Source organism: Botryllus schlosseri, chromosome 5 (assembly GCF_051294905.1).
Source record: "Botryllus schlosseri isolate E-star chromosome 5, Bs_hap1, whole genome shotgun sequence".
In the NCBI taxonomy this organism is placed as follows: domain Eukaryota; kingdom Metazoa; phylum Chordata; class Ascidiacea; order Stolidobranchia; family Styelidae; genus Botryllus; species Botryllus schlosseri.
Genome location: NC_137240.1, coordinates 7,396,132 through 7,422,481, shown reverse-complemented (window position 1 = coordinate 7,422,481; position 26,350 = coordinate 7,396,132). Strand labels below are relative to the sequence as shown.

At 41.8% G+C, this 26,350-nt stretch overlaps 2 protein-coding genes across 2 annotated transcripts in view; one reads left to right on the top strand and one right to left on the bottom strand.

Moving 5' to 3' along the window:
- The window catches only part of LOC145438846 (uncharacterized), a 186,410-nt gene that overhangs the window by 35,427 nt on the left and 124,633 nt on the right, over positions 1-26,350 (top strand). The window lies entirely within an intron of this gene.
- Positions 1-26,350, bottom strand: part of LOC145438844 (inactive tyrosine-protein kinase transmembrane receptor ROR1-like) — a 48,244-nt gene that overhangs the window by 5,397 nt on the left and 16,497 nt on the right. Inside the window, exons 4-13 of the mRNA XM_080316207.1 lie at positions 17,511-17,628; positions 15,610-15,791; positions 3,558-3,594; positions 3,355-3,494; positions 2,263-2,459; positions 1,559-1,759; positions 976-1,096; positions 747-919; positions 562-684; positions 385-495 (exon numbers count right to left, since the gene is read on the bottom strand). Of these exons, the coding sequence (XP_080172333.1) occupies positions 385-495; positions 562-684; positions 747-919; positions 976-1,096; positions 1,559-1,759; positions 2,263-2,459; positions 3,355-3,494; positions 3,558-3,594; positions 15,610-15,791; positions 17,511-17,628 (1,403 nt within the window). The remainder of the gene's footprint in view (positions 1-384; positions 496-561; positions 685-746; positions 920-975; positions 1,097-1,558; positions 1,760-2,262; positions 2,460-3,354; positions 3,495-3,557; positions 3,595-15,609; positions 15,792-17,510; positions 17,629-26,350) is intronic.

The following is a 26,350-nucleotide window of genomic DNA, read 5'->3' as shown; positions in this document are numbered from 1 at the left end:
CATTACCCTATCTGTTTCCGAAGCGACCAGAAATTGCCTATCGTATACGGTTGCTAAGTGTTTCGCATCTATCCATAGGTTATGTCTATCTATCTATCTATCTATATATATATATATATAGTTCCTAGTTTGCCATAAGGCGGGTCAATACTAAATGATTCCACGGCCGACTGCGCCAAAACTGATCACGTGACTAATGAACACTGGTGTTGTGCTAAGCGTGAAACTTCTAAATACACCCAACCATGAGGTGTAAACGTCCAAACCACCCAATCGGATGGAGAGATCCCCCTTTCGTCGCTATAGGGGTGGGTTGCAACACTATCAATTAATAATCCCCTTTTATACACCATTCTACCATATAAACGCACTGGATTTACATACCTTCAAACAGGAAACGTTCAGATGCTGCAAATCAGCGTACATGTCCATCTCCCTATGAAAATCGTTGATTTGCGAAGGCAAGGCGCCGGCTATCACCGTTTTCACCGCCACCTATTGGGAAAAGTGTAGATATATATCACAAAACGATCAACAAGATACACGAAATATTTACTGTACCGGTTCTGTCGGCGAGTAGGTTAGATTGTTCATAATTTGCGCCTTGTACACTTTTCCGTACTTCCCTTCGCCAAGCTCTACCGAGAAATGTACCATGGCCGCCGGTAACGTAGGAATCATGTTCTAAACGAGAAACGCTGGAATTCAGAATTGTAACACGGGATTGTACTGCAGTATAATCTAACCTTCTTAGAGTCGACAGTCCCCATTTCTATCTTTTTACCGGGAGTATGTTGCTTGCTGGGTTGTTTTTTCCTGCGCGCCACGCACACAGCCACCACGATGCATCCGATCAAAAGCATCACTCCGAGACACGGGACTATTATCACCAAAAGGTCAGTGGAGGCGCCGGGTGACACTGGCAAAGTACGGGACTTAGTTAAGTCGCTATTATTCCCTACGAAAGCGACTTACTGCACTGTTGCACTTGGCAGGCGACTTTGTTGATTCTGTTTCTGTCTACAAAACACCACGGCTTGTCCATCGCGTTGCCGGGATTCCGGCAGAAGTTGTGACCACCGGAAAGAAAGGGATACTGTAAACGGAAAATTGCATTTCAATTCAATGTCAATACTGTTCGACAGTATGCGAAAGTGTTATTCCCGTTTGTATTTTCCACTAGTAACATAGCAGAACACGGTTAGATATTACATCTTATGTCCTTTAAAAATATACCACTAAGTTTTAGTCTATGAATTTGTACTTTCCATGTACATTCAATGCATTTACAGCCGGACATGGATAGGAATGTCTTACGATATCGATACATTTCAGCTTGAACAGCTGAGATTGATCGTTCTTGTGGAGGTGGTCAGCAACGAAGTACTTTTACTTTTTGGGAATATATACTTCATGGATGCCAGGGTGATCAAATAAGTAGTCTATAGTAATCATTGTCATCTAAGTATAGTTGTAGAAGTTGATGAGTAGGCCTACCATGTAGATGACTCATTTGACCACCTCTGTTTGACATCTGGTTGTTGTAATGACTCCTTACCTCCTGTAACATGTTGCCCGGCCATGGCTTGCACGACTGCCCGTCCTCCGCCACAGCCGCAACGCCCTTGTAGGATTCGCCCGTGCCGTTGTAGCACGAGTGTCTCCTGTCCACGACTCGCTCCAGACCGACCCGGGAGCACTTCGGTTCTCTGGTGGTGGTCGGCGGCAGATTCTCGCACTTTGTGCTGTTCCTCACGTCCTGTGAAATGGCGGGTGGTTATTCGCGAAATAAATACCGACGCGACAGATTTTCTTCGTTTATGCGCCTTGGAGTGAACTTTTACCAAATTCCGCCAACCTAGTTTGTGCCAACAAAAGAGGTTCGCGTATCATCTACAAATAGTGCATTAAGCTTACGCCATATTACTGGAATTGTCCTGTCGGTGACGTCATATGTTGTGATACGATTCGTGGTATACATTACAAAGTTTTTTTCCAATTCTCTACTAGTTGCTGACTATTACTCTGACGAGTGTCAGGCGAAAAGATTCGGCTATATTTCAATATCGACATATTAGTGTATATAATATATTAGTATATTGAAGTTCTGTTCCTTCAAGAGTCTCTTCATAATAAACATTATGGAATTTCCTAATTCTACTCGATTAGCATCTAGTAAGAGAATCGAATTCTCCCGTCCCACTATTAATCAATGTTCACACGGGGCCTACGATAACTTAAGTTCACAATACGATTGCCAACCTGAATGGACTTCATGGGAGACTGGAAGGCCTCCGCGCACACGCCGTACTGCAGCAGCTCGCAGTCTTCCCGACATAGCTTTATCGCGACCGGGTCCTCGCGGATATCCGAATCCATGTCGCAGAGCGGGAACACGTAATGGCAGAAGGCGGGACTCGCGTACTTTGCGCAGCTCTTCGGTACGTGTTCTTCGTTACCTGCAACCAGTAAGATACGAGCGGATGGAATCATGAACTGTAGATTCAGTGGTTCCAAATAGGTTTTTCCACCATAGAGTAAGATGCAAATCAGGCGATCAAAATCTCTTGGTACCAAATTTTGCTTTCGCATGAGTCAAACACAGCAATTCTTATTAAGATATATCCTAGGGATGTAAGCCCCGTCGGTTCTGTTTACATGAATCATCCTTTTGCTCCTAATTAGGATGGTAAACGAAAACAAAACCCTCTTCGCCCCTGGGATATATCTCAATACGAAACGGTGTATTTGACTATTTTTTTCCATTGGAATTGGCCTGAAGCAAACTTTTCTACCAGGGAGTAACATATACCCGATTTGCACCCTGCGCCGTGGTTGAAATCGGCGAAATACACCGTTTCCGTTTACAGAAAGTTGTTTTGGGCATAAGTTGCATCCGCTGCATTGTATATAGCAGAGTACGAAATCCCAATATTATCCACCAAATTTCGTCGTTACATTGATGGGGAAGTCCTCAAGGGAGGAAATAATGAATTTTACTCCAACGCTAGAGATCAGAAATGATCGAATGTGTTTTCGGAGCCTCAGGCTCAATCAAATCCCGAATTCATATCGCATCATGTTCATATCCGGCCCTGACTGCAATGCAACATTAAACATTACACGAGGATTCGATATTCTCAGAATTTCAAAGTATAGTTTCAAATCTAGAGCAGCAAAAAAGCGAATCCTTTTTTGAAATTCCAAGTCCAGAGTGCTGATAACCGTAGCTCAAAATCAGGTCAAAATTTTCGCACCTGTTTTTTAATCCAAATTCAAACACATAGAAGGAATATCGTAAGCGATTCGCGTCAACATTTTTAAATCCGACTTTCACATCCGATGTATACGTACCGATGAGTTTCAAAACGTCGCCGAGAGTGGCGTCGATCTCCTCCTGCTTCTGAAACGACTCAAGGTACACGTACTTGTTGCGCAGGTATTTCGCGCACGTCTGGCCGGTGTACTTCTCGCATTTTCCTTTGAAGGCGTTTCTGAAATGGGAGAAGCGCGGGTAGACACGTGACAAGCGGCGGGAATGGTGCGACGCGACTCACCTGTCCAAGTCGTCTGCGTCGGATGGTGGTGGTTTATCTGTAAAGGTACATTTGTTATTGGTAGGCTGATAATATGATCAGTGATCACTTTAAGCGAAAATCGTGTAATCTATTACGATTTCCACCTTACGGTAAGTTGTAAATGAAGTCGTCAGCTCTTTCCGTGGGCACCCGGGCACCCACACCCGCACCCGTTCTCGTGGGTGTAAATCAGTCACATTTACAATTTCAGACGAAGATACATCCCAGGGGTGTAGTGGGTTCTGTTCTTGTACGCCCCAAGAAGGCGAAAAAAATCAAAACCCTCTACACAACTGGGATATATTTCCATACGGCACAGTGTTTTTGACTCGTTTGCGCCGATTTGAATGGGTTGGAAGCGGAATTTACTACCAAATAGTGACGAGGACTAGATTTTCAACCTATACGCAATGGGAGTAGGGTAACTACAACTATTTTACACCTATGTATTCAAGGTGTACGTTTGTATGTCGCAATTCGATATCATCTAAAAATATTCTTGGTTTCACTATCCCTTACTATACAGCCCTGGTTTGCTATTGTGTGTAGAAGCGTACACACTATACATACTATATTGCAGGCATCAGTTGAGCTCTAATGATGTTGACGAATAGGACTATACAAGACGGGTGATTGATAAGTAATAAATTATAGAGTCACATGACGAATCATTTTCATGGCTTTTTTAGGCCAAAGTAGATTTAGTCTACATATCACACTTGATCAAGCGGTGATATTTCATCTGTTTTAAGTACAACCACCACATTTTTACTTTTCGAAATTTACAAATTGTATCGTACTGTAAAGTGCTAAGTAAATTTGCATGGTCTCACTGTGTGCGTTCACTGGGCAATGCAGTCCGTGTGACAAGCAAAGAGAATGTGATTTGCGACTGCACCTGCTCGCGACACAATTAACTGCTTCTGTGGTGAAGATGTAGCTTGCAATTTGGAAAATCTGCCCCCATCGCTTTGCTATAGTACAGCTATGCCACGCCTTGGCATAGTCTATTTTTCAAGCTACCCACTTCAGCAGTTTAAAGCCCCCTCATTTGCTACAGTAAGTTTGTCGCGCTTTGAAGATGGCTATATACCTCTATTGTTAATTGAATCGAAATTTACGGCACGAGTTCTACTTAAACCTGACTAATCTGACCACCTCTGCGTTTGTCGTAACACTGAGTCAGTTTGGAAAAGAGGTTCGTTCCTGACACGGTCGTGAGTCTGCCGTCTTTGAAAAGGCCAGCGTGCACGTGTTCATTTATTTTAAGTCGTTTGAGCTTATAGCTTGTGTCTAGTGTTCGAAATTATGAGTGATCCCGATTGTTGTTTTACGTACGGCCGGTATCGTAACCCGTAAAAAGCTTTGAAACTTTTTCGGTGTCCATTTTCAAGCTAATTCCGCGCGGGCGTGTTTACGCAACATCTACAACTTGGCAATCGCGTGTCCCGTAAGTGCCGCGTGTTTTCACAACGGATGTAAGAGATGCCCAAGTTTTACAGTACGGTCTGCTACAACGCGCGTGTATAATCCGTTGGTACAGGCCCGGATAAACCATGAAAGCAAACGTGATATCCCCGATACTGTAACGTCCCAGAGAACCACATCACACCCACGAGCGTTAGCTCACGCCGTATTAGCCCAAGTAAGATTAACTCCGTAAGTAGCTTACACCAAACTTAATAAGGAAATTTGATATCTAGTATCGGTGCGAGAGGTTCACAGACCTATACCGAGAAATACAAATACAAGTTTGAGATTAGGCAACTGCGTAAAACCGTTAAGGTATTAAACATTAAACCATACACCAGCGGTTAGGATAGAATGGGTGGTAACAAGCTTATTGATAAAAGTCGGTGATATTATCTGCAATTGATACGTATATGATGAATACAGCAAGATTTCACACCACTCATAGTAATCCCTAGTTGTAAATCGTCCGTGGACTAGACATATAAGCATATGACACCTAAGCAAGTATACACTTGAGGGTTAGACTTAGGGTTATGTTAGGTTATCGATTTGGGGGTTATGGTTGGCGTTAGGGTTCGTTTTGGGGTGAAAAAGTCGCACGTTCAACTGTTGTTTTTCATTGCGTATACCATGCTCGAGTGTAAATATCTCAATTGAATATGACCTCAAATGAAATCGGGTGTTGAATGTTTACGATGGCAGCTAGTTTATCATAAGAATATTACATAACCTTTCTCGCACCCCTTGGCGGCTCGGTGGCAGCAGAACGAAAGCGGTTATCTTTTGATTCTAAACTCGCCGGCGCGAAGCTTTGAACGTTGCTCAAAACAAACCACGCGTCTAATCATGGAACCTAACACCTTTTAAATCGCATCAAACGCCGTTTTATTATACTTTTCCGTCAAGATAAAACAGCCCGCGGGCATATCTGACGAAATTGCGCGATCCGCGATCCAGTCTCGCGCACCAACTAGTCCTTAGTTAAGCCACAAGTCTTCCAGACTTGAAAGAGGCCCGTTTCTGACCGCTAAACAGCCGTCCGCGTCTTAAAGCTGTAAACAACTAAAGGTACTCAGAAGTTGAAATGTCTCCAGCCCGGCGCCTGACGTGAGATCGTCTGCGACTTCCATTCAAATTCCTATCAAATTCGCTGCGCTCAGGATGCTAATACCAGCTAACGGCATTAGGGATGGTTTACGTTGCCGGTAGACGGATTAATCATACATCCAAGCCGCACATTACTCAATATGAAGTCATATTTCCAGGACTGTCTCATAGAATCGCGAGAAGAGCGTGTGTAGTTGTAGGTTAACAAGGCGAACAGCCTAACTTCTTCGAGAAACATAATGTAATTTTTACCTGTACCCGTGGCATTAGTCCTTGATCACTCCATACAAGATATCGCGATATTCTATGCCACTGATTCCAGATACGAATTTTCGTAATTGGGCCCGGCAACTTCACTTCATTGCGCCACATCTACATTAGAGCCCGACCGATATTGGATTTTTGGGCCGATACCGATAAAACCGATATCTGACATCTTCACCGATAACACCGATATATTCAGCCGATATTCAAATAAAGGGGAATCTACCTCAAAAGGCGCATTTTCAAAACTTCAGAGCCTTTATTTCAACAACTTTACAGCCATTGTCATACTTGAACATGAAATAGACTAGAAAGGATGCATCTGGGCACTTTGAAAGTGTAAGCTGTACGAAATATAGCAATATTCCAAGTCTAGCGGTCAAGAATTATAGTTCACCGACTTCCTACCATCATGTTGTGACGTCATGAAAATAGCCGATATTTTATCAGCTTCAATGGCCGATACCGATAATTCTTTCAAAGTGTAATATCGACTCGATATTATCGGCAAACCGATAATCGGTCGGGCTCTAATCTACATTACGTACCCGTCCAGTGCCACAGTCTAATTCACGTGGAAGTTCGACCTCTTCAGTTGGATTACGCAAAAAAACACCCGTCACCAATGAACGTGTTGGTTTTCATGTTCCGAAGTCGTATTTCAAGACAATATAGACGCCTGACAATCATTTGTGATGCTTATCAATCGGAGATTTACCTGTTGTTGTTACGGTAAATAGCAAATCAACGAGTAATCAACAGTAACTGAACCATCATTATTCAGAGGTGATTCACGTTACGCCGTGGTCGAAAGAGTTTTTGGTTGGGTTTTATTCTGTTAATTTTGTGATTCGTGAACACATTTACGGCAGCTGAAGGGCTTTAGAAACGCGCTAATGTTATTGTAAACATTTACACAGGGAGGCTTGTTCGGATAACATCTGCGCGGCACTGTCAGATACACTGGACAATATGGCAGGAAGATTGTATCAATACTTTTAGGGCCAGCCGAGAATATTTCAGCTTTTCCAAATTCGATTAGAATTAAAATTATAACTGCACAGTGTTTCCAAACAAGTCTAGAATTATAATTCTAACCACACTTTTCCGGATTAGATTAGAATTAGAATTATAGCTACTCAGTTTATTTTCGAAGTAGATGAAAATTAGAATTACTGAATTCGCGAAAACTTGCGCATTGAATGAAGTTTAGTTCCAATTAGAGTTAATTCTCGTAAGCCCGACAGTAGCAAATTCTGTACAGCAAGCTTGACTCGTTTCGCACTATACACAGTATGTAGCAATTTCAGGAAAACCAGAAATTAGCATTTGAATTAACTTTAGAGCAAAGAAGCATTTCACTAATTAGATTAGCATTGGAACTACCGATGTTTCGCTCTAATTAGTCTTAATAAGCAACTGGAATTAACTATAGTTGCCTGCGATCAACAATCCGTTTGAATAATAATCGGGACATCACCACGCCGATTAATTTGGAAATAATGCAGCAGTGTTGATAACCAAGGGATACTTCGAACAGACCAGTCCGCCGTGCCCCATTTGTTCAGTATTCATCTGCATTCGCCGTGCAGTGTTTTAAATATTAGTCAGACTATTGACACCAGCATGGATTATTATTTCACATCCCTGACATTGGAGATGTAGCGAACACGTAACGAATCATGAAGTTTTTCAACGGAAGATCCAGATTCGAGGCTAACATATGTATGCTATAGTACTGTATGCGCCAATGCATTTAGAAACAATAGCGAATGTCGATAGTACTGCATCATCAATATTTCATTGTACTCGCATATTCCCCAGGCAGGCCCGGACGTACAATCAACCTGGCGCACGAGAGCTTAAACGTTAAAACTGATGAACGCATCGCATACGATATTCATGAATATCAGTCACCACTTGTCCAATTTTCAAGTTATAGGTAAGTTAATCCGGTACTGTTTACAATATAAATTATTCTACACTCCGCATTAATTAATGCTTAATGACCTTGATGGATGTTCCGTGTCTTACTCACACCATCCCCTTCTTAATGGAAATACGCAAGACTTCGCGTGAAGGAGCGGCATTCTCGTTTGATCAAAAAATGACCGCATTACATTCCCTTATCCCATCGCCTAAATTATGCAGTACAATGATTTGATGTTCTATGAAGCCGCGTTGAAAAGTGGATCCGTCTAAAAGCAACATATAGAGGCTGGAAATTGTAGCCCTCCCCACCATGATGAAAGGACCGCTAAAAGACTCTGCCACAAGATATTAACGTGCAGTGACGTGTCCAGCGAGCAATATCGTATGCGACAGAATGCCAGAAAATATGCTTCGTTGTGTGCAGCGTATATAGGATACATGCGTAATGGCGTCAAGTGTATCTAATACTAATGACCGTAGACGTGCGTTGGTAAATTACCTTACCTATAACGAGAGGTTCTTTATAATGCCCATTTCCAAAGTGCCATAAGAGAGTAAGTAAGATCCTTTTCCACGTATATAGGACAGAGGTTCTAGACCAGTGTCAATTTCGGAGTGGCCCGGAATGGACTTGGGCTAATATGAGTGTGACTTCATATTTATACGAAAGTCATTACTGTGACGGATGTAGTTTTGGCCATTTCTTTCTGAATATCACGATTTGCCTGCCGCTTTGACCTTAGTATGTCAACATCACTAACGTTGGACTGTTGGATAAGACAACTCCCAACACAGTGAGGAAATCAGATATTTGAAAACACTTGAGATAAAGGCATTCCTAAATTGTCATCAGACCGCCCTGTTATAATTGACGGGAAATTCATGGAAAGTAACACCAGTAGGCTGCAACAATCACATCGCAAGAGACTACAACTACTGCAATCACGATTACGCATGCGCGAGTCGCGAAATCCAATACGACTTGACTCATCGCAATATCATTCGCCTCAGACACCATCGCAGTCATAGTTCAATAGTGTGGCTTGCAGGGACTCTACATTCTACAACGACAGCTGCTGCAGCAGGCGCCCTAAATTTCCACGAGACTGGCGCATTTTTCGATGCGATACGGCACGGCTCCCGGGAGATGGCCGTCGTCGGTGGAGGTGAAAGCTGTCGACAATTTGACAGATGTGTGTTTGCGGTTGTATCGGTTAATTAAATTGGAACGTTTAACGCCTAATACAACACGAGTAACAGGTCAGCGGTTTAGTGGGTGTTGGCTCGCGTGACACATCAGTGCAGTCATCAGTACGGCTGGGGACAATGATTCGATTGCTGCACCTTGCCACTAAGAGATAATTTATCAACGAAAATGATAGGTTCGATAGTATTTTCCACTGCGGAAGGCTGCAAACCTCGATATGTCGTATCACAGCATACGAAAAACGAAAAACCGGACTATGACAAATTGAAAGGGATTTATGACTTTGTGACCTCGTATTGGGACTGTGACGCTATCCGTTCTGAAACAAAACGGGTAAATGTCCGACACTTTAGCAACGTCTTCTGTCAGAAATTTCGGGAAAAGTCATAGACGACCAAGTCGACCATACTCTACTTACAATGATGCTCCTCCATAAGCCAACGGCATCACAAAGTTACGAATGAATTATTTAAACTGGCGTTATGAAATAGCAGTTTTTGCTTCAAAGTAGCATACACAGTATAGAGGCAGCACCCTGGTGTAACAACTTCATACTTTCGGACGTCAGCGATTGTTAGTAATAGCGTATATTTTGGTAAAACAAAAGACTCATGAACCGATCAGGCAGTCTTGTGTACTCATACTCATCCAATCCTGGAAACGTGACCAGAATCGGTGAAGAGCGAAGAGTTAATCTGGGGCAACCGAAAATGATTACAAGATCATTCCGTCTACACGGTTCGCTGAACAGTGAACAAACTTCGAGACAATGGTAAATTTATTGCCTTTTACGATGCTGTTTTGAGGGAGGTCATGTACGTCCAATTTAAACAAGCCATTTGGGGTACAAAACATCAGAATTACATGAAGCAATAACTAGATATTGGTAGTATCTTCAGATTCTTCACTAAAAGCTTTTCGGCAGACTCTCATCAGCAGCGGATGTCAGTAATACGGTGAATCAAATTCGAAATGTCAGTCAAAAATATTTTAGTGAATGAAGCAACAATATGAAGTATCTGTAACTATGTTCAATTTGTGCATTGTACAGTACAGTAAGAACGAATACCGTAGCCCGTGGTCTGATGCGTACTTGCAGGACGATATGCTGGGTTTCAAGAATCGTCTACATTAGACTATTAGATATCGCCATTAGCCCGCTAATAAGCACATTCTTGCACCATAATACTGTCTTCGTTGACTTCGTACATGACTTGTGATATATCTATTTCATGTCATTACAAGCACATAACCTAAAGCAGGGAATACTACCTTCCATCACGAGTGACAGCTTGAAGATAGCTTGTGTGTTGTTTTGTTTCGCAACATAACGTATACATTTACGCAATTAAAGGTAGGCCTTCACTCAGAGAATTTATAAGTTACGCGTTAGTCACAGTATCGGCGATATATCGACTGTAATTATTTGCTTTCCGTCGCCTACCTTCCGGACATTTTGCGTTCTTATGGCAGCGCGCGTAATAACCACTCGCACACTTAATCACAGTAATTTGTGACCTCGCTACTACAGATAAAACGAATTCTGGTGTATTTCCGGGATTTAGCGGAAAAGGAACAGCGAATTACATCGCGCGATCGACAGAATAGCAAACACGATTGAGATTTCTCCAGAAACGCCCAGGGTAGATGGCTCCCATACTTTTGAGCTTGTAGCACACTAGAAGAATTGGCGAACGCACGCAGAGCAATTACAATAGAAGAGATATTGGTTCACGTTTAATGCCATCTTTTATCCCAACATTACGACTGAAGCAAGGTTGCGTTGTTGATAAAGATACCCGCATGCTGTCAATTCCGAGCAATCGCTATCGTTATAAGCAGGGTTGCCATCGACATAGACCCAAAAATAAGGACAGTCGAAAAATTAGATTAGCATGAAAACACGTTTTTGAACATACTTTGTATTTATACGAGCCGTGGCATACCACATCCCATACTTTTCGCCAGCAACAACCTGCTCCAGCAACTCCTTGTTATTAGAAAGTGCTTGATGGATCTCACAAGAGCTAATGTCTAGATTTACCTTTACTCAGGGCCGAATCAGCACTTCGTCAGCCCCCCTTCCCAAAAAACGTTGGTCTTGCCCCCCCCCTCCCCATAGGGTGATAAACCAAAATTTTCACCTCGTTGTGATTAGAGGCGTCAACCAAGATGGAAAAAGGCCGTACACCATGTTTAGAATAAAACTTATTTGCGATGTTTGAATCGGGGAATATTGCTTTGAACAATTGCGATGTGCAATCATTGGTGAGGAATGATTGCTGGTGTTTGACGGTATGTAGTGCCCAGTTACCCTCTGCAGTAACTGCCTCGTCGTCTGTGGTCGTTGGTGCTGATCGACTTGTGGAAAAATTATTTTTCGACTGGCTCAAATTAATCATTATGACACACTACTTGTGTTTTGGGGTGTCAATGTGAGTTGAAATAGCGGTCGTTCCTATGGCCTCCAAGGCTAATGTCACAATTGCAGATATTGCTATGTGCGAAACACTCGTCCTTCAAACTTCGTTAGATACCTTTGAATTCTCTCTCATAATTGTCACGAAAAACGTTTTTACGCCTGCTCATTTTAACTAGTCAGATTTAACCTTATTAGTAGCTAAAACTATGTGCGCAAGTGCAATATAATTTAGAAAAATTTATCAATAATTAATAGATTTACTACTTTTTAACCAATGTGTCGACTGCACTGCGCCTTTTTTCACTACGCAATAAATGCTGCCTTCCCGACAGCTTGAGCTTATCCTGCTGTAGACCAAACAGCAGGAACCTGGTACTGCTGTTTACTGCTAAAATGACGTCCGCCGTGGTAGCTTGGCACAGACGAAACCACTCACGGCCCGAGCTATCTCACCACTTATAAGTCAAATTTTATGGTGTGTACGTCACGAGAGTTCCTTTCCTTTATGATGTCATAGAATCTCGACGCAAAAGCATAATTTATGAATATTATGCAACACAAATACTAGGGGAAACGATCAAAGTTCTGTAGTGGTTGAAAATAAGACAAAATAAGGACGCAAGTCCAAAATAAGGACATTTCTTAGAAATAAGGACAGTTGAGTTTTCTAAGACGTAGCCCTTCAAAATAAGGACAAATCTTAGAAATAAGGACGGTATGGCAACCCTGGTTATAAGTTTTAATTCCAATCAACACAGAATAGCCATGTTCACATTTAGCCATGAAGATGCAAACAACAGTAAAATATTATGATTTTGATTTCTTTTCTACTGGTCATTGAATAGGATTGGGCAGCAGATGGCCACACCTCATCTATTTTTGTGATAAACAGCATTTTGAAAAACGGTTCGTTTCCTAAATATGTAACTGTTCTTGTTCTGCAAAATAATTGCTTGATTTATTGCTTCCAGATGGATTAACCAATATATACGGTTTAAACGACGGCGCGGAGTGTAAATAGTACGGTTAAATTTATAACGATATTCCGTTATGCGGACTAATACTGATACAATATGAATTGATATGAGAAAGCTGTATTTTGCTACATAGTTACTGCCACAACACACCAAAAAATCACGAGGTGGATCGTCGATGAATATCATTTTTCGGCGTTTAGATCATTCATCACTGCATCCTACATATGTTTATTTGCTATTGAAGCAGTTAGCGCGTTTTTAAGTAGCGTATATTAGTATGCAACAATGCATGCCCGATTTTAAATATTTAAACAGTTCTTTTCCAAAATCCGAACAAGATTCGCAGCACATACTTTGCAGACTATGGTGGCCATTCGGGTATCATTGTGACGCCACATTGAAATACCGACATGCATCGTCACTTCCGATTTTATACCTTGGTGCGGTGATATATTCCATGTCTACATCGTACGGTAAATGTTGTCCCAAAATGATTTTTCAGCAAAATTGGCACTACATCGACAAAAGTACATATTAAGGTTACAAGGGTTGAGAGAAATTGTCCATGGCTAAGCCATACCTATCACAAAACGTGCCATTAGGGAAGTTTTCGGTGCTCTTGATCTACCGGTAGTATCCGGTAAAGAATAGTCAACTTACTACGTCACAGGTCACACAGTTTATGTATGTTGCTGATAGCGACTAAACCTACACCAAAGCCTACCAGAAAATTCGGGAACAGGTGACACGCTGGCGAAGGTTACACTTCGGAAAAATACGCCAAATTCCAGCACGTTCGAAGCTCTCCACGCCGCGTGCGAAGCGCGATATCAATCACACAACGAAACAAGCGACTGTTCAAACTCAGCGGGACACCGTCAAACTGGGCTTGTCACGATAATAGTAAACGGCAGCCTATAGCACGCCTAACAATCAAACAATGTTATTATTCTCGGTGAAAACACAGAACTTTCTGGCTTCGGATGTGAAGGGTGGGGTACGGAAAAGTTTGGCGATTGTTCAAAATGATGGATATACAAGTGGGCGATCGCTTGACCCTGTCCTTCGGACCAAGTATTTTGTAAGCGACGGGCAATTTAGACGAATCGCTTTACGACACATAGGCGTTGATAAAGTGTATAAAATCTATCTCGAGAATAAATTTTACACATTCGATTTCACATCACTTAATGAGTAATGACTATAATAACATAGAATGCCACAGAATATGGCCCGTATGTATAAAATCTGACATATTTCAATGTGTGTTATATATAACAACATCTACATTGCTCCTGATTTTTGCGTTGTGTCCATTTTCAGTCTCCACTACAGCTCCAAATAGTTACACTATCGAAGAATTCAACTAGACCAGATGTCAACGGGGTCGTGACTACGATTGGGCGAAAATGATAACTTTTTTTCTTAGCAAATCAGCTTCCCAAATATTCCGTGAACAGTCAGGTAGGCAGTTACGGCTGGGTGAAAGTGGTGACTTTTTTCGTCGTCAGTATACAAATTTCGCAGTTAAACTGCTGAGAGATTTTAGGAGTCCTTAGTTTTTGATCTACTCTACAAAATTCAAGGGCATGTATAGCTTTGTCTTAAACTGTTAAGTACATGTGGAGTAAAAAAACATATAAGTAGTACAATCAGGCAAAACCTTAATGACTACTAAAAAGTAGAGCTACTTCGTAACTGGCCAACTATGTGCCTAAACTAGGGATGGTGTGAACCTCTGAAAGGTTCTGGTTCGTGTGAACGCGAACCTTTTTGAAAGGTTCTGTGTGAACGCGAACGTGAACCTCATGACGTCACTTGACGTCATATTGCTAATTCATACCCTACATTTTAGTGAGGTGATAGCCTATATTAATGTACACGATACCTAGCGACGTCCCGGCCCACATAATTCCACAATGCTGAAGTACATATTGACGTTTTGAACGTCGCCAAATGTATCAACTGAGGCAATCAAATGATATAATAATCCCATAAAGTCAACATCTTCCGTCGCTTTGCCTACAGTTTCGACAGGGACTTCCAAGGAAATATAAGATTACGCCTTAACAGTCCAGGCCAGACCGGACAATGTATTCGGCGTCTGAGTGTTGCCACGTTGATGTTGAGCGAAGTGTTAAACGGGTTTCCATATTTGTAAACGATATTACCCAATTAACAAGTTATACAGCAGTAGCCAACACCCCAATCGCACGGATTCGGTTTTTATGGTTGATTGGTTAAGTAAGCATCATTCGCTGACTACCTACATGTAGTGTATTTCGCTCTTGATGTTGTGTGATTGCGGGTCAAGCTCACAACAGGGAGTCACTAAATATTCGAGCAAACTTGCGTAACAACGTAAGTAATTTTTTTTGATTTTCAAGGTGCATGCTCGTTTAGTGTTGATTTTTATGCTGCCAGCGTCATGCATATAACGGCCCGTAGTTGTAATGCTATAACATTTAACGAAAGATCTTATAATGAAGTGGAAATTACAATATATGACAAAGGTTCACAGTGCAGAACCTACCAAGGCTCGTTTGTGAACGTGAACCTCTAAATTTCCGAGGTTCACACACAGAACGCGAACGTGAACCTCTAGTTCACACCATCCCTACCTAATACTTCCTAAACATGCGAACTCACTGAATGACACTTTGAGAGTGGCCTCCGTGTGCACGCTTTTCTCTCCGTCGGACGCCTCGCATCGATACATGCCGCCGTCCGTGGAGTACACGTTCAAGATCTGCAAGCGAGAGCCCCAGTCTCTCGTCTTGATGGATATTCTGTTGTCACTGTCCTGGTCCACCTTGCTATTCTCGTGGTACCTGGGAATCATATTTTGCTTCGTGAAGAAAACCGTATGACTTGGAATTTGGGAATATAGGACAAAGGAGCTCAAATTGTTAGCAGGTATATTCAGCTCGATATATGAATCAAGAGGACCAAATGTCCATACGAAGTTATATTAGAGCGAAACATTAATTACTCTAAGTGTCGCAAACACAGGAATGCTGACGTCGGCAGCAAAATTCTATTCAGGGTGCTTCCCCTTTCGTTGTCATTCTATGAGGACTGAAATTATTGAATTGTTCTACCTACGGTTTTGTGTATTGAACGTAGCTAGCAGACGTTCTCGGTTTGTCATTACTTATGACCCCATTCGAACTCACCATCATTACGTTCAATCATGTCCAAATAAATTAATAACAAAATTGGAATTTGACATGGCCCATGTTCGACCCTACTTCTACGCATGGATTCGGACACGCTTCAACATACCACCCTTTGCGCGAAAAGAGTAACCTACACCATTATTTGTTGGGATTTTTCTTCCGGATCGTAGATTTAAACGACATCCCGATTTGGCACAATTTCCCCTTCCCATCTGTGTGTTTCAAGTCGACCTTCTTGTGGCATCAGCGTTTAGCGTTAAATAGTTTCAATATTTCGTTTTTCGTGAAGATTCCAGTTTTGGGTCACATCGGAAATGCTTCTAATCTGCCCGAAGAGTAGCGAGCTCAAAACATGCAGTAGCACGGCGCGACTCAAAACAGAACATAGTAACTGTGACGCCACTATTCAAAAGAATTACTCATTCATTCACAAAGCGGTCCGGTAATTGCTTACAGCACAAACCGCGATCCTCATTACGCCCGATTGTGCAACCTATAGCGAATTTTCCGGCCGACCAGAAACAAGATCGCGTCGATTAATGCTGCCTGGGCGATAACGACGTTGATTTGACACGGTGGCAATCTGTACTGTGTATCACGTCGTGGATAGCCCGCAAAAGGTAGCCGATTGGCGGAATAGCTTTTGTTTTTGGAATGTCAAAAGGGCGGGCAAAGTTGAATTGGCCTCGGGCATTCGTATTAGAAGCTAGTTATTAATACTGTTCGATATCAAACTAGGTAGGAAACCCGACCAGGTCGATATGTTACTAACTTTTAGCCCTTGCCTACAACCAGGCCCGAACTGCAATGCAATAAAGACCTCAGTCCTATTGAAGTAATTATCTCGAATCTAGATGCATCTAGTGTCACACACTTTTTTGCAGAACGAATAGTCGAAATTACCATCACTTTTTCTATCCAAGCACAATCGCGGCGCCTTTATAGCATTAGGCGTAAAGTCGTGTAGCGTAACTGTAAATAAGCATGTATAATGTATATGCATAATCTTTTCGCTCCCAGGCTAAGTAGACTGGCGCATGGGGCTTATATTTCGTTGAATGAAATGAAGCGAAACTCAACATTGGATTACACGGAGAGGCTGTTTTGGATTATTTACCAGCGAACTAATTGCCACACAAAGCGAATCTTATGTAATGACAATGTTTTTTGCGAACTTATGACTTATACAGCGCATTGATGGGAGAACATGCTGCCTTTAATTTTGTGATTCGACATTGCGCTGCCGTACCCGTTTGGTACGTCTGAAGTCATCCTATTGCTGAAAATATTTTGCAGCCCGCAAATTTCCACTTGTGGAAAACCACAGCTTTACCACAGAAACTTAGCATTGAGGAACTAACGTAGTCCTACCAGGTAAACGTCAACTCCTTTTTCGGAGACACGCTGACGCGACAGCGGAACTGCAACCTGTCCGACGATTGCAGATGCTGGTCACGCATCTCCTCGTCTAGTTGTAGATCTTGTATCTCTAAAAATAACAATGTGGGAAATGATGTATAATCAGGTCTCTCTTGGAATAGATAGATACAATATCACAGTCAAATGTGCGTCTAAAAGCGTAAGAAACTGACTTATGTGTACGTGATGTGAATTGCATATTCCCATCAGAATTTATACTGTGACAGTTAGAAAGATGCCATTCAGCTACATTTATTCCGAATCGGGTGACGGAATGTACACACCGACCTTACTTACTCCTAACTCAAGTTCAAGACTCTGAAGCAAGCACCCCGTAACTATAATTCCATACACCACGCACTCAAGTTTCGACCTGGTGTTACCGAATGTTGTGAATAGGGAAATTTGCAATGATAAGGGTCTACGATAGCACCGTGCTCCGTAACGATCGGGGTATCATATGTGAGAATCAGAAGACCCAAAATCACACAATCACCCCCTTGTGTCACTCGCAGTAAATCTGCTGTAAGCAATGAGCTAACGTGCTTTGCGCTATTTATCAGTAGACGCGTCAAATAACACAATACGCTAAATGTTGCGTTCAGCCGAAACGAAACGCGTTGTGTAACCCCGAAAGGTCTACGCGAGGTTTTATCGCGAGATATAGCTGAGAACTGGGGCGCATTGCGGTGAATAACAAGTTACCGAATCGTAAATCTTAAAGACTGGTTTAGTAAAGAGACATTAACGCGGACATGTGCAGTGCGCGTGAAACCGACAACAGGGAGGTTTATTCGGTTGCAATGCACACATGAAAGGACATTACCGAACGCAATTGAACCTGTACAGACAGTGCAAACGATATTCACCGAATTTGACCCAATTCCAACCAGTGAAAGCCGAGTTATTGCCGTCGAAAAATTCGGATTCGAATAAAATAGTATTTACGGTGGGCACAACTATCATAAATAATTAAAGAATTGGCCATGCCGTTAATACTATTATATTAATTTCCAAGGTTTTCGACGGCTTCCACTGGTTGGAATTGAGTCAAATTTAATGAACATCGCTTCTATAGACAACCTTACACTTTGATGGGGTGAATAAAAAATGTTGATTCAATTTATTTTTAAATAATAAATAGAAACTTTCTCCTCCAGTAGCAATGCGGCTACTAGTTGGAATTGAACCAAATTTGGTGTGTAGGCTTAAATTAGGTAACCTAACAGTTTTATCAAGTAGCCAGTACCATTTGATAAAAAATATCATTTTTGAACACCCTATTGTACATGATTACGACTCGGTTATAATTGCAAAACCGGATCAAGTGATCTGAAGCTAGCATACAGTATAGCTACATCGGTTGAAAATGTATGTTAAATGTACTGGGTTGAAAATATATGTAAATACCATATTCAAACCATTGTGTAGGGCTCAAATACAGTCCATTTTATTGGGTGGTACAAAATTTTGTTATCACACCTATTCCATGGGGTGAAATCACCAAATACGCCAATTCTTACGGAGATGTATCACAGAGATGTATAGTGGGTTCTGTTGTACCGCTTTCTGCCTGCTTTGTGTGATGCTAGAAAACAGATCGCACCCAATCCCTGGGATACATCACACTGAGAATAGTTGTATTTGACTCGTTTCGATCCGTTGAAATAGGAATAGGACATTGTTTATTTTTGATATTGAAGTTTTTGCAGCATATAAGCCAACTCACGATGTACGATACATACACACGATCTGTCCATATATGCATACCATTAGTGCATGATGTGCATATGCCGCTGGACAAGGCTTTCTAACTCTTGCACCACTCCGCCATGCTATTCCAGTAACGCTGAGCGCCAAGCGGAGGAAGTTATGGATCGAACCCACGACCTATTACCGGACGCTAAACCATTACGCTATCTTGTAGGTTAAGAGCCGTCGACCTGAATTGCACCCTACGCTATGGTGAAAATGGCGAAATGCACTCTTATCGTTTATATTACATCACACTGTAGTATAGTCGAGGCTCTAGCAGAAAAAGAACGCGGCGACAAATGTAACCCGGCCGTCACGCGTAAATTCAAAACGATACCTGTTTACAGGAATAGGCATCATCGAGTTACATGAGCGTAAAATTTCAAAATCGATATCCGATACGCTGCCCTCCGCTTAAAGGGCAATTTGATATTTGAGTGGTTCATGCGAAAGTGACTTTTCAATTCGGCCCCAGTCACGTGATCACACAGGAAATCGGGAGGGGTACTACAATGAAATCGTCTGAGCGTCGGATAAGGAGAATCAGTCTCTCGCATCGGGTCTTTGAACGCACATTATTTCACTAAATATTACCATACAATTGAAACGGCCGGTTGAATTATTTACAACTTTATTTGCAGTTGTGATAATAATAATTCAAAAAAATGACAGGTGCTTACAACCAATATTCTTTTGTTTACGATACCAATCGGGACAATTCAAGTACCAATATTCGACATCAGTGCGTTTAGTACAGACACTGTTCGAGGCCCTTGATCACATGTACACTGTAAGGTATGAATTACTTCAGATACTTATGTTTATGACATTTGCTTCGAAATTGATTTAAATAAATATATAACTTTCCTATTTATCACAGCAATCCGAAGAGGATCTCTCGACTCGTGAGTATTAATTGAACGCCAGTTAGCCCCAGTTTTATGCCGTGACGTCGATGTTTACAACAATGAAGAATTGCAGTAAATTCAGCCGAGTTATCGACTCTGACATAGTCAGCTCTCAAGTAAACGTGTCCAAATATATCGTGGAAATCATTTCTCCGTGTTCAAGGGGATTGCAAATCCGCCCTTCACATGGCTCGATAGGAACTACTTTGGAAAAAGTTTAGAATTCAAATTCACGGTTCAGTTGGAATCGTGTTTCGAAACTTATTCCCTCTGCATGAGGAGTATATTTCCGCAAGTAACGCGCATGATTATTGGACTTGGGCGAAATTTTCATATGCTTCATTGTCGTGTAGCTGTAGTACGTTATAGTATAAATAGTTATCTGGGATCCATACCCAGAGGTGGTCACGAGTCAGTACAGAAGTAATACAACACTTATCTCTATTGGCACTCCAGTAGAAATTCAGGACGTTACCTTACTTCTACTTCAAATTGAGTACAAAGGATGATTAGTGATTACGTTTTGACCACCTGTCTAATGTCTATACAGTATACAATACACCCATTTGACAAATTATCGCATAAATGGAAGAAAAGGGAATGTATTAGTGGATACGCATACGCATGAAAGTAGAATTAACAAGGTTAAGGAATTCTGTTATTGGATATTCAATATATTGAATGATCACCACTGCCTCACGATTGAATACAATACCACACATCACGCCTATATGCGCAGTAGCCTGACATCCGCAAACATCCACCATTATCACGTCACAACCAAGCGAACGGAGCTTTGTAACAGTTCACGTAGAATGCGACAGGTGGCAGCGGCCCGTAAAGTGAGTTTGTATATTTACAACAGCGCTGAAAGGTCATGAGTCGTTTGCCGTCGACGAGTATTAAAAGTCAACATACGCTGACACGGCGGGTCTCAACACATGTTCGCGCAATAACAAAGCATTTGTAATGATGAAACATCTCGGCTGACTACTTGATAATCGCCGTGCGGTCGTAAAATTCTCGACACGTAGAATCTTCGTAACGCCGCACGAGCGCTTGGCGACTTCCGAGCAGATGTGCGATCCGTGAAACCAGCCGAGATTGACCAAAGCGCTACGCACATTGTTTTTGCTTGCTACAAAGAGGCGTAGATTACAATCGGAACCGGAAAACGTGGCTCCGTGTACTTTGCAAATATTGAAATCCGCTTTTCTAAGTCTGCGCACAAAAGAGTCGTTCCGATTCACATTGTAAGGTGAGTCATTCAGGGTGATACGGAAAGATAAACTTGGACGAAAACAGACGCGCCAGTACGATTGATGACAGGGTGCTCTATACCTTTTGCGATACGTAACACGATTGAAGATAAACATGTCAAGTTAACCCCACCCCTGCTTTTCCCTTGATTATCGGCACGGCAATGTGGAATCATGCTGTATATTACGTTGGAGTTGAACCAACCCCTCAGATACGTACATGCCATGCCCGTCTATGCTTGTTATGACAGATGAAGCCCTTATAGTATCAGACATGGACATGTAGATAATTATAATTGTCTAGCTCAGTGGTTCCCAACCTTTTTCGACTCATCGCCCCCTTTTCAAGCTCAAGGCCGATCATCGCCCCCCAGATTTTGTGAACCGAAAAATCGGTATACAGTCTGCAGTCATCGGCGGGTTGACTAAAAAAAAAAAAGGTCATCTTTTCGGATCGTTGTCGAATTTTACACTTTTGCAACCAAATTTCCGTGGGTTGGCCAAAAAAAAAAAGTCATTTCTCCGAATTGACTCCAAAATAGCCGTTTTAACGCGTCATCGCCCCCCTATCGCCCCCTTCGCTATTTTCGCCCCCTTTGTCCATTTTCGCCCCCTATCGCCCCCTTCGTCATTTTCGCCCCCCTAGGCCGCCAAATCGCCCCCTGGTGGGCGATATCGCCCACGTTGGGAACCACTGGTCTAACTAAAGCAGGGCCGGCCAATCCGTGGCCCGCGGGCCACATGTGGCCCGCGAGAAGGTTTTGGGTGGCCCGCGAGGTAATTTCCGAAATTTCTAATATCAAAAATGGATTGCACAGATTGTGAACATGCAAGGCCAACCAAAAATTTGATTAGTTTGGCCGCAACACTTGAGATGTGATGACTAAAATATCAGTTCCGACGCATTGACAGATCCATCAGCCAGTCACTTATTGGTATATCTTCGTACACTACAATAAAACAGAATAATTTGCGATAGATTTATCAAAGGTAAAAATTTTCTACAAGCTTAGCGCAACATGTTGTCACTCGATTCCTTGTTTTTAATATTGTTGCCCTTTTTGTGAAAATGGAAGAACGCCTGATGTATCAGATTGAGTCTAACTATGTTCGCGAGACAAATGCGACCTTGCGTTTGCGCTCGCAGTCAGGGCATGGTATGGTATGGTATGGTATGGAAGTATGGTATGGTATGGATCGATATTTTGGTATGGAATATGGAACAATACAAGTATGGTATGGAATGGAAGATTTTAATCTATGGTATGGAATGACATTTCCATACTTCCATACTTTGGTGTTTTATACATTTTATCGTGATCTGTACAAGCTTTATGAAGCGTACGTTGTTCGCTGTTCACGGAATACGATCGCTTTTGTTATGTGTGAGCGTGAACTACTGAACGCTGTGTAGGATCATCAAATACACGCTTGTGCAACGGTTTTAGGAGCACTTGGAATGGCATGATTTTGTGATGTAATAATGACAACCGTAATGTTGATCCGATATTCTGTTGAGTCTAGACACGACGTCTCCGGGCATAGTCTATCATGTGACGCAATAATTGGTAATTTTGGCAACTCCAACTACCTCGTTCCTTGAGTGACGAGAACTTACAAGCAATCATGATGCAACGTACTTAATGCTCAATGTGATTGATAATTACATTTCTTCTGAAACATTATCCGCACATTTATACTATTTACATACCGAGATATCTTATTGGTCATATTTCAAACGCTCTCGCATTAGGATTATAGATCAGGGAATGGGGTAGATTTAGTTTGAAATTCTCGCCATTTACCCCAACCAAATACTGTACTAATAATCACGCAGATCGCTGCAGTATTGATCGCCTGCAGCTGGGATATTTTATGGGTGCGCCTATATTATAAATTATATTTAAATTATTGACTTCAAACTTGCATGCGCCTCATGCCAATGTACCGGAAATGCGATGATATTCTTATGGAGCAGGGGCGTGCAACTTCTCTAGTCGGTGGGTCGGATATAGGAAAATTAAGTAGCTACTTGGCGGGCCGGATTGCTGAATGGATAAATTATTCGCCCTTATATACAAGGAATAAATCGTATTTATTGAATGTATTTTATCGACAGCAATGTCACTTCAAAGCCATTTCTCGCCGATAATGAAAATACAATGTGGATTTGAGAACAGTATTGTCATACAGGCGCCGCCATGTCTGCTTGTCGCTGATCAACTAACTCACAGTGCAATCCTTAATTGAGATTTCAAAGCGTTTGATAAGCCCCTTTACCCAAAATTTACCAAGATATCAATTCATTAGGGTTGAGTACATCGTAAATGCTGATAATGCAAGTCTTCTCGCTTCGAAGAACTTATCCGTAAGCTCCACTCTCGCACGCTGCGCAGTGCGCAGACCTATATAATAACATGCGGTCACTAAAGTTTGGCGATTAGGCAAGTAGTGGAGAATCTCGGCAGACTGGGGCAGCGGGCCACATTATCATGTAAGACGGGAAACTGTCCGCGGCCAGACAAAATGTCGTTGCGGGCCGTATGTTGCCAGTCCCTTTTATGGACGGTCCTAGATAAAAATCTCCTGACTATCTCAATTTGCTCGCGGAGGCTGTAGACCAGTGGTTCTCAACCTTTTGTTTTCGCGGATCCGTTTTGGGCCGTCACGGACCCCGCGGACCCCCTCTAATTTTCGCTCAAAATTGGCTCAATTATCGTGCAACCGTCAACTGTCTTGTGCAAATAGTAAATGTAGACTAGTGATAAACAGCCACTTTTGTTGAAAATAACAGCACACTATATGTAGAAATTGGGTATATTTTTATTAGTTCGAAGGGAATTTTCCAGCTGTATTTATTGTCTTGAAAATCCGCGTCTTCGACTTGATATGAATGAGTGCCGAAAATCCATTTCCAGAACGATGTATTGGTGGCGAATGTAATAGTAACGCATAACGCTTCCGATGGTAGAATTTGGTGTGAGTTTTTAATGAACATTTCATGTCCAGCCTACAGTCATTTCTATCCAGCATCTCATATTGAAGTTATTGTGTATAGTGGTATATCAGAAGAGAAAATGGATTTCGTGGCGAAGTTTCAATTCCTTCATTGAGACAGATGCGGAAAACAAATTCAGGAATTTCTATTTCAAACGACTGTTTACTAATTTGCTGAGACTGACAACTCCAAATCCGAAATGTTTGCCTGCTTGACCAATGACCTTGCTATCTCCGACATTTCATTTTTTCACAAGGCCCCACAAAACATGTCTAAACAGCAATATGTTTGCATCAGCAGGCTATTGGCAATTTGACAATTAAAATGAGTTTGCATAGTCGGATATTTCATCTCAGACGACCATTTCAATGATGTGATTCCAAAAGTTTTAGTTATTATGAAGCGAAAAAGGCTCATGCTTTTCTAAATTAAAAAATAAAAATTAGGTTGTCAATCATTTTACAAATTGAGAGGCTTTGCGGACCCCCTGAAAATGCTTCACGGACCCCCGGGGGTCCGCGGACCCTCGGTTGAGAACCACCGCTGTAGACAGAGTAAAGGTACACGGCACCTCACCAATGTGAACTAAACCTCACCAAAACAGACTCTGTGAAACTATTGCCAGGAGTAAGATTCGCATCATGGCTAGTTTAAGCATTAATGACACCCGAAATATCAATAATATAGGTGCTAGTAAAGGTACTATACTTATGATATTGAAGTATTTGAAAGTATGGAATATGTATCAAGTATGGTATGGAACAATGTTGGTATGGTATGGAAAATTGCAAGTATGGTATGGAGAGAGTAAAGCAAGTATGGAGTATGGAAAATTCTCGTTCCATACCATACCATACCATGCCCTGCTCGCAGTAAGATCGTTGACTATGAAACCTAGGCTCGGAATGATTGACGCATGTTGGTCGCAGCTTTCGATATCGATATGTCCATGCGCCGAATAGCCCAGTCCTCGCAAACTTAGCCCAGCGATATACGGCAGGCCCGCAATATAGTCAAGTGACAATATTATTGACCTATAAACTTCAAAAAAATTTCGCGCTTAGCGCGGTAAGTGGCCCGCGCAATATTTCGTCAATCGAATGTGGCCCTTTGGCTGAAAAGGTTGGCCAGCCCTGAACTAAAGACTAATTAGACCGAGATGCCGGTAATTTAATTTTTAACAATTTTGTGAAATGTTTTTATGCTCTAATTTTGATCCTATTTTTTCCCTCAAAATACAGAACTGTATAGTGCGAAACGAGCCACGCTTGTTACCGACCTCATGGAATCGGTGTCCCGGGCTCTCACTATAAATTACTTTAACTTGGAGAATCATCGGTTCTGACAGGTTATATTAGGCAAAACGTACCGAGATTCCAGTAGGGGCCGGTATGGAATCGGTGTCTTGTGCTCATACAATTCTTGATTTTTTTTTTTTTTTAATTACTTTAACTTGGAGAATCATCGCTGCTCGCGTGTTATATCAGGCAAAACGTACCGAGATTCCGGTATGGGTTACCGACATTTGCCTCACTCGTGTTGTATGAGAACGAACTCTCGTTTGATACGAACTGAACTTAATTTGATTTCTAAGTTTTCGCCAGGGATATTTAGATATTCCCGATTTTCGCGAATTCAGTAATTCTAATTCCAATCTAATTTGAAAAAAAAATATGAAGCTATAATTCTAATTCTAGTCCAATTTGAAAGAAATACTGTATATCTATAATCCTAATTATGATCTGATATGAAAAAGGGAAATTTTCTAGTCGCCCAAGTCAGCCTTGTATTGCAGCTTCCATCATATTATTACCTTGGATAGAGAAAGGGGGGAAACGCATCTCAAGTCTTTGAAAATACAACAACACTTGA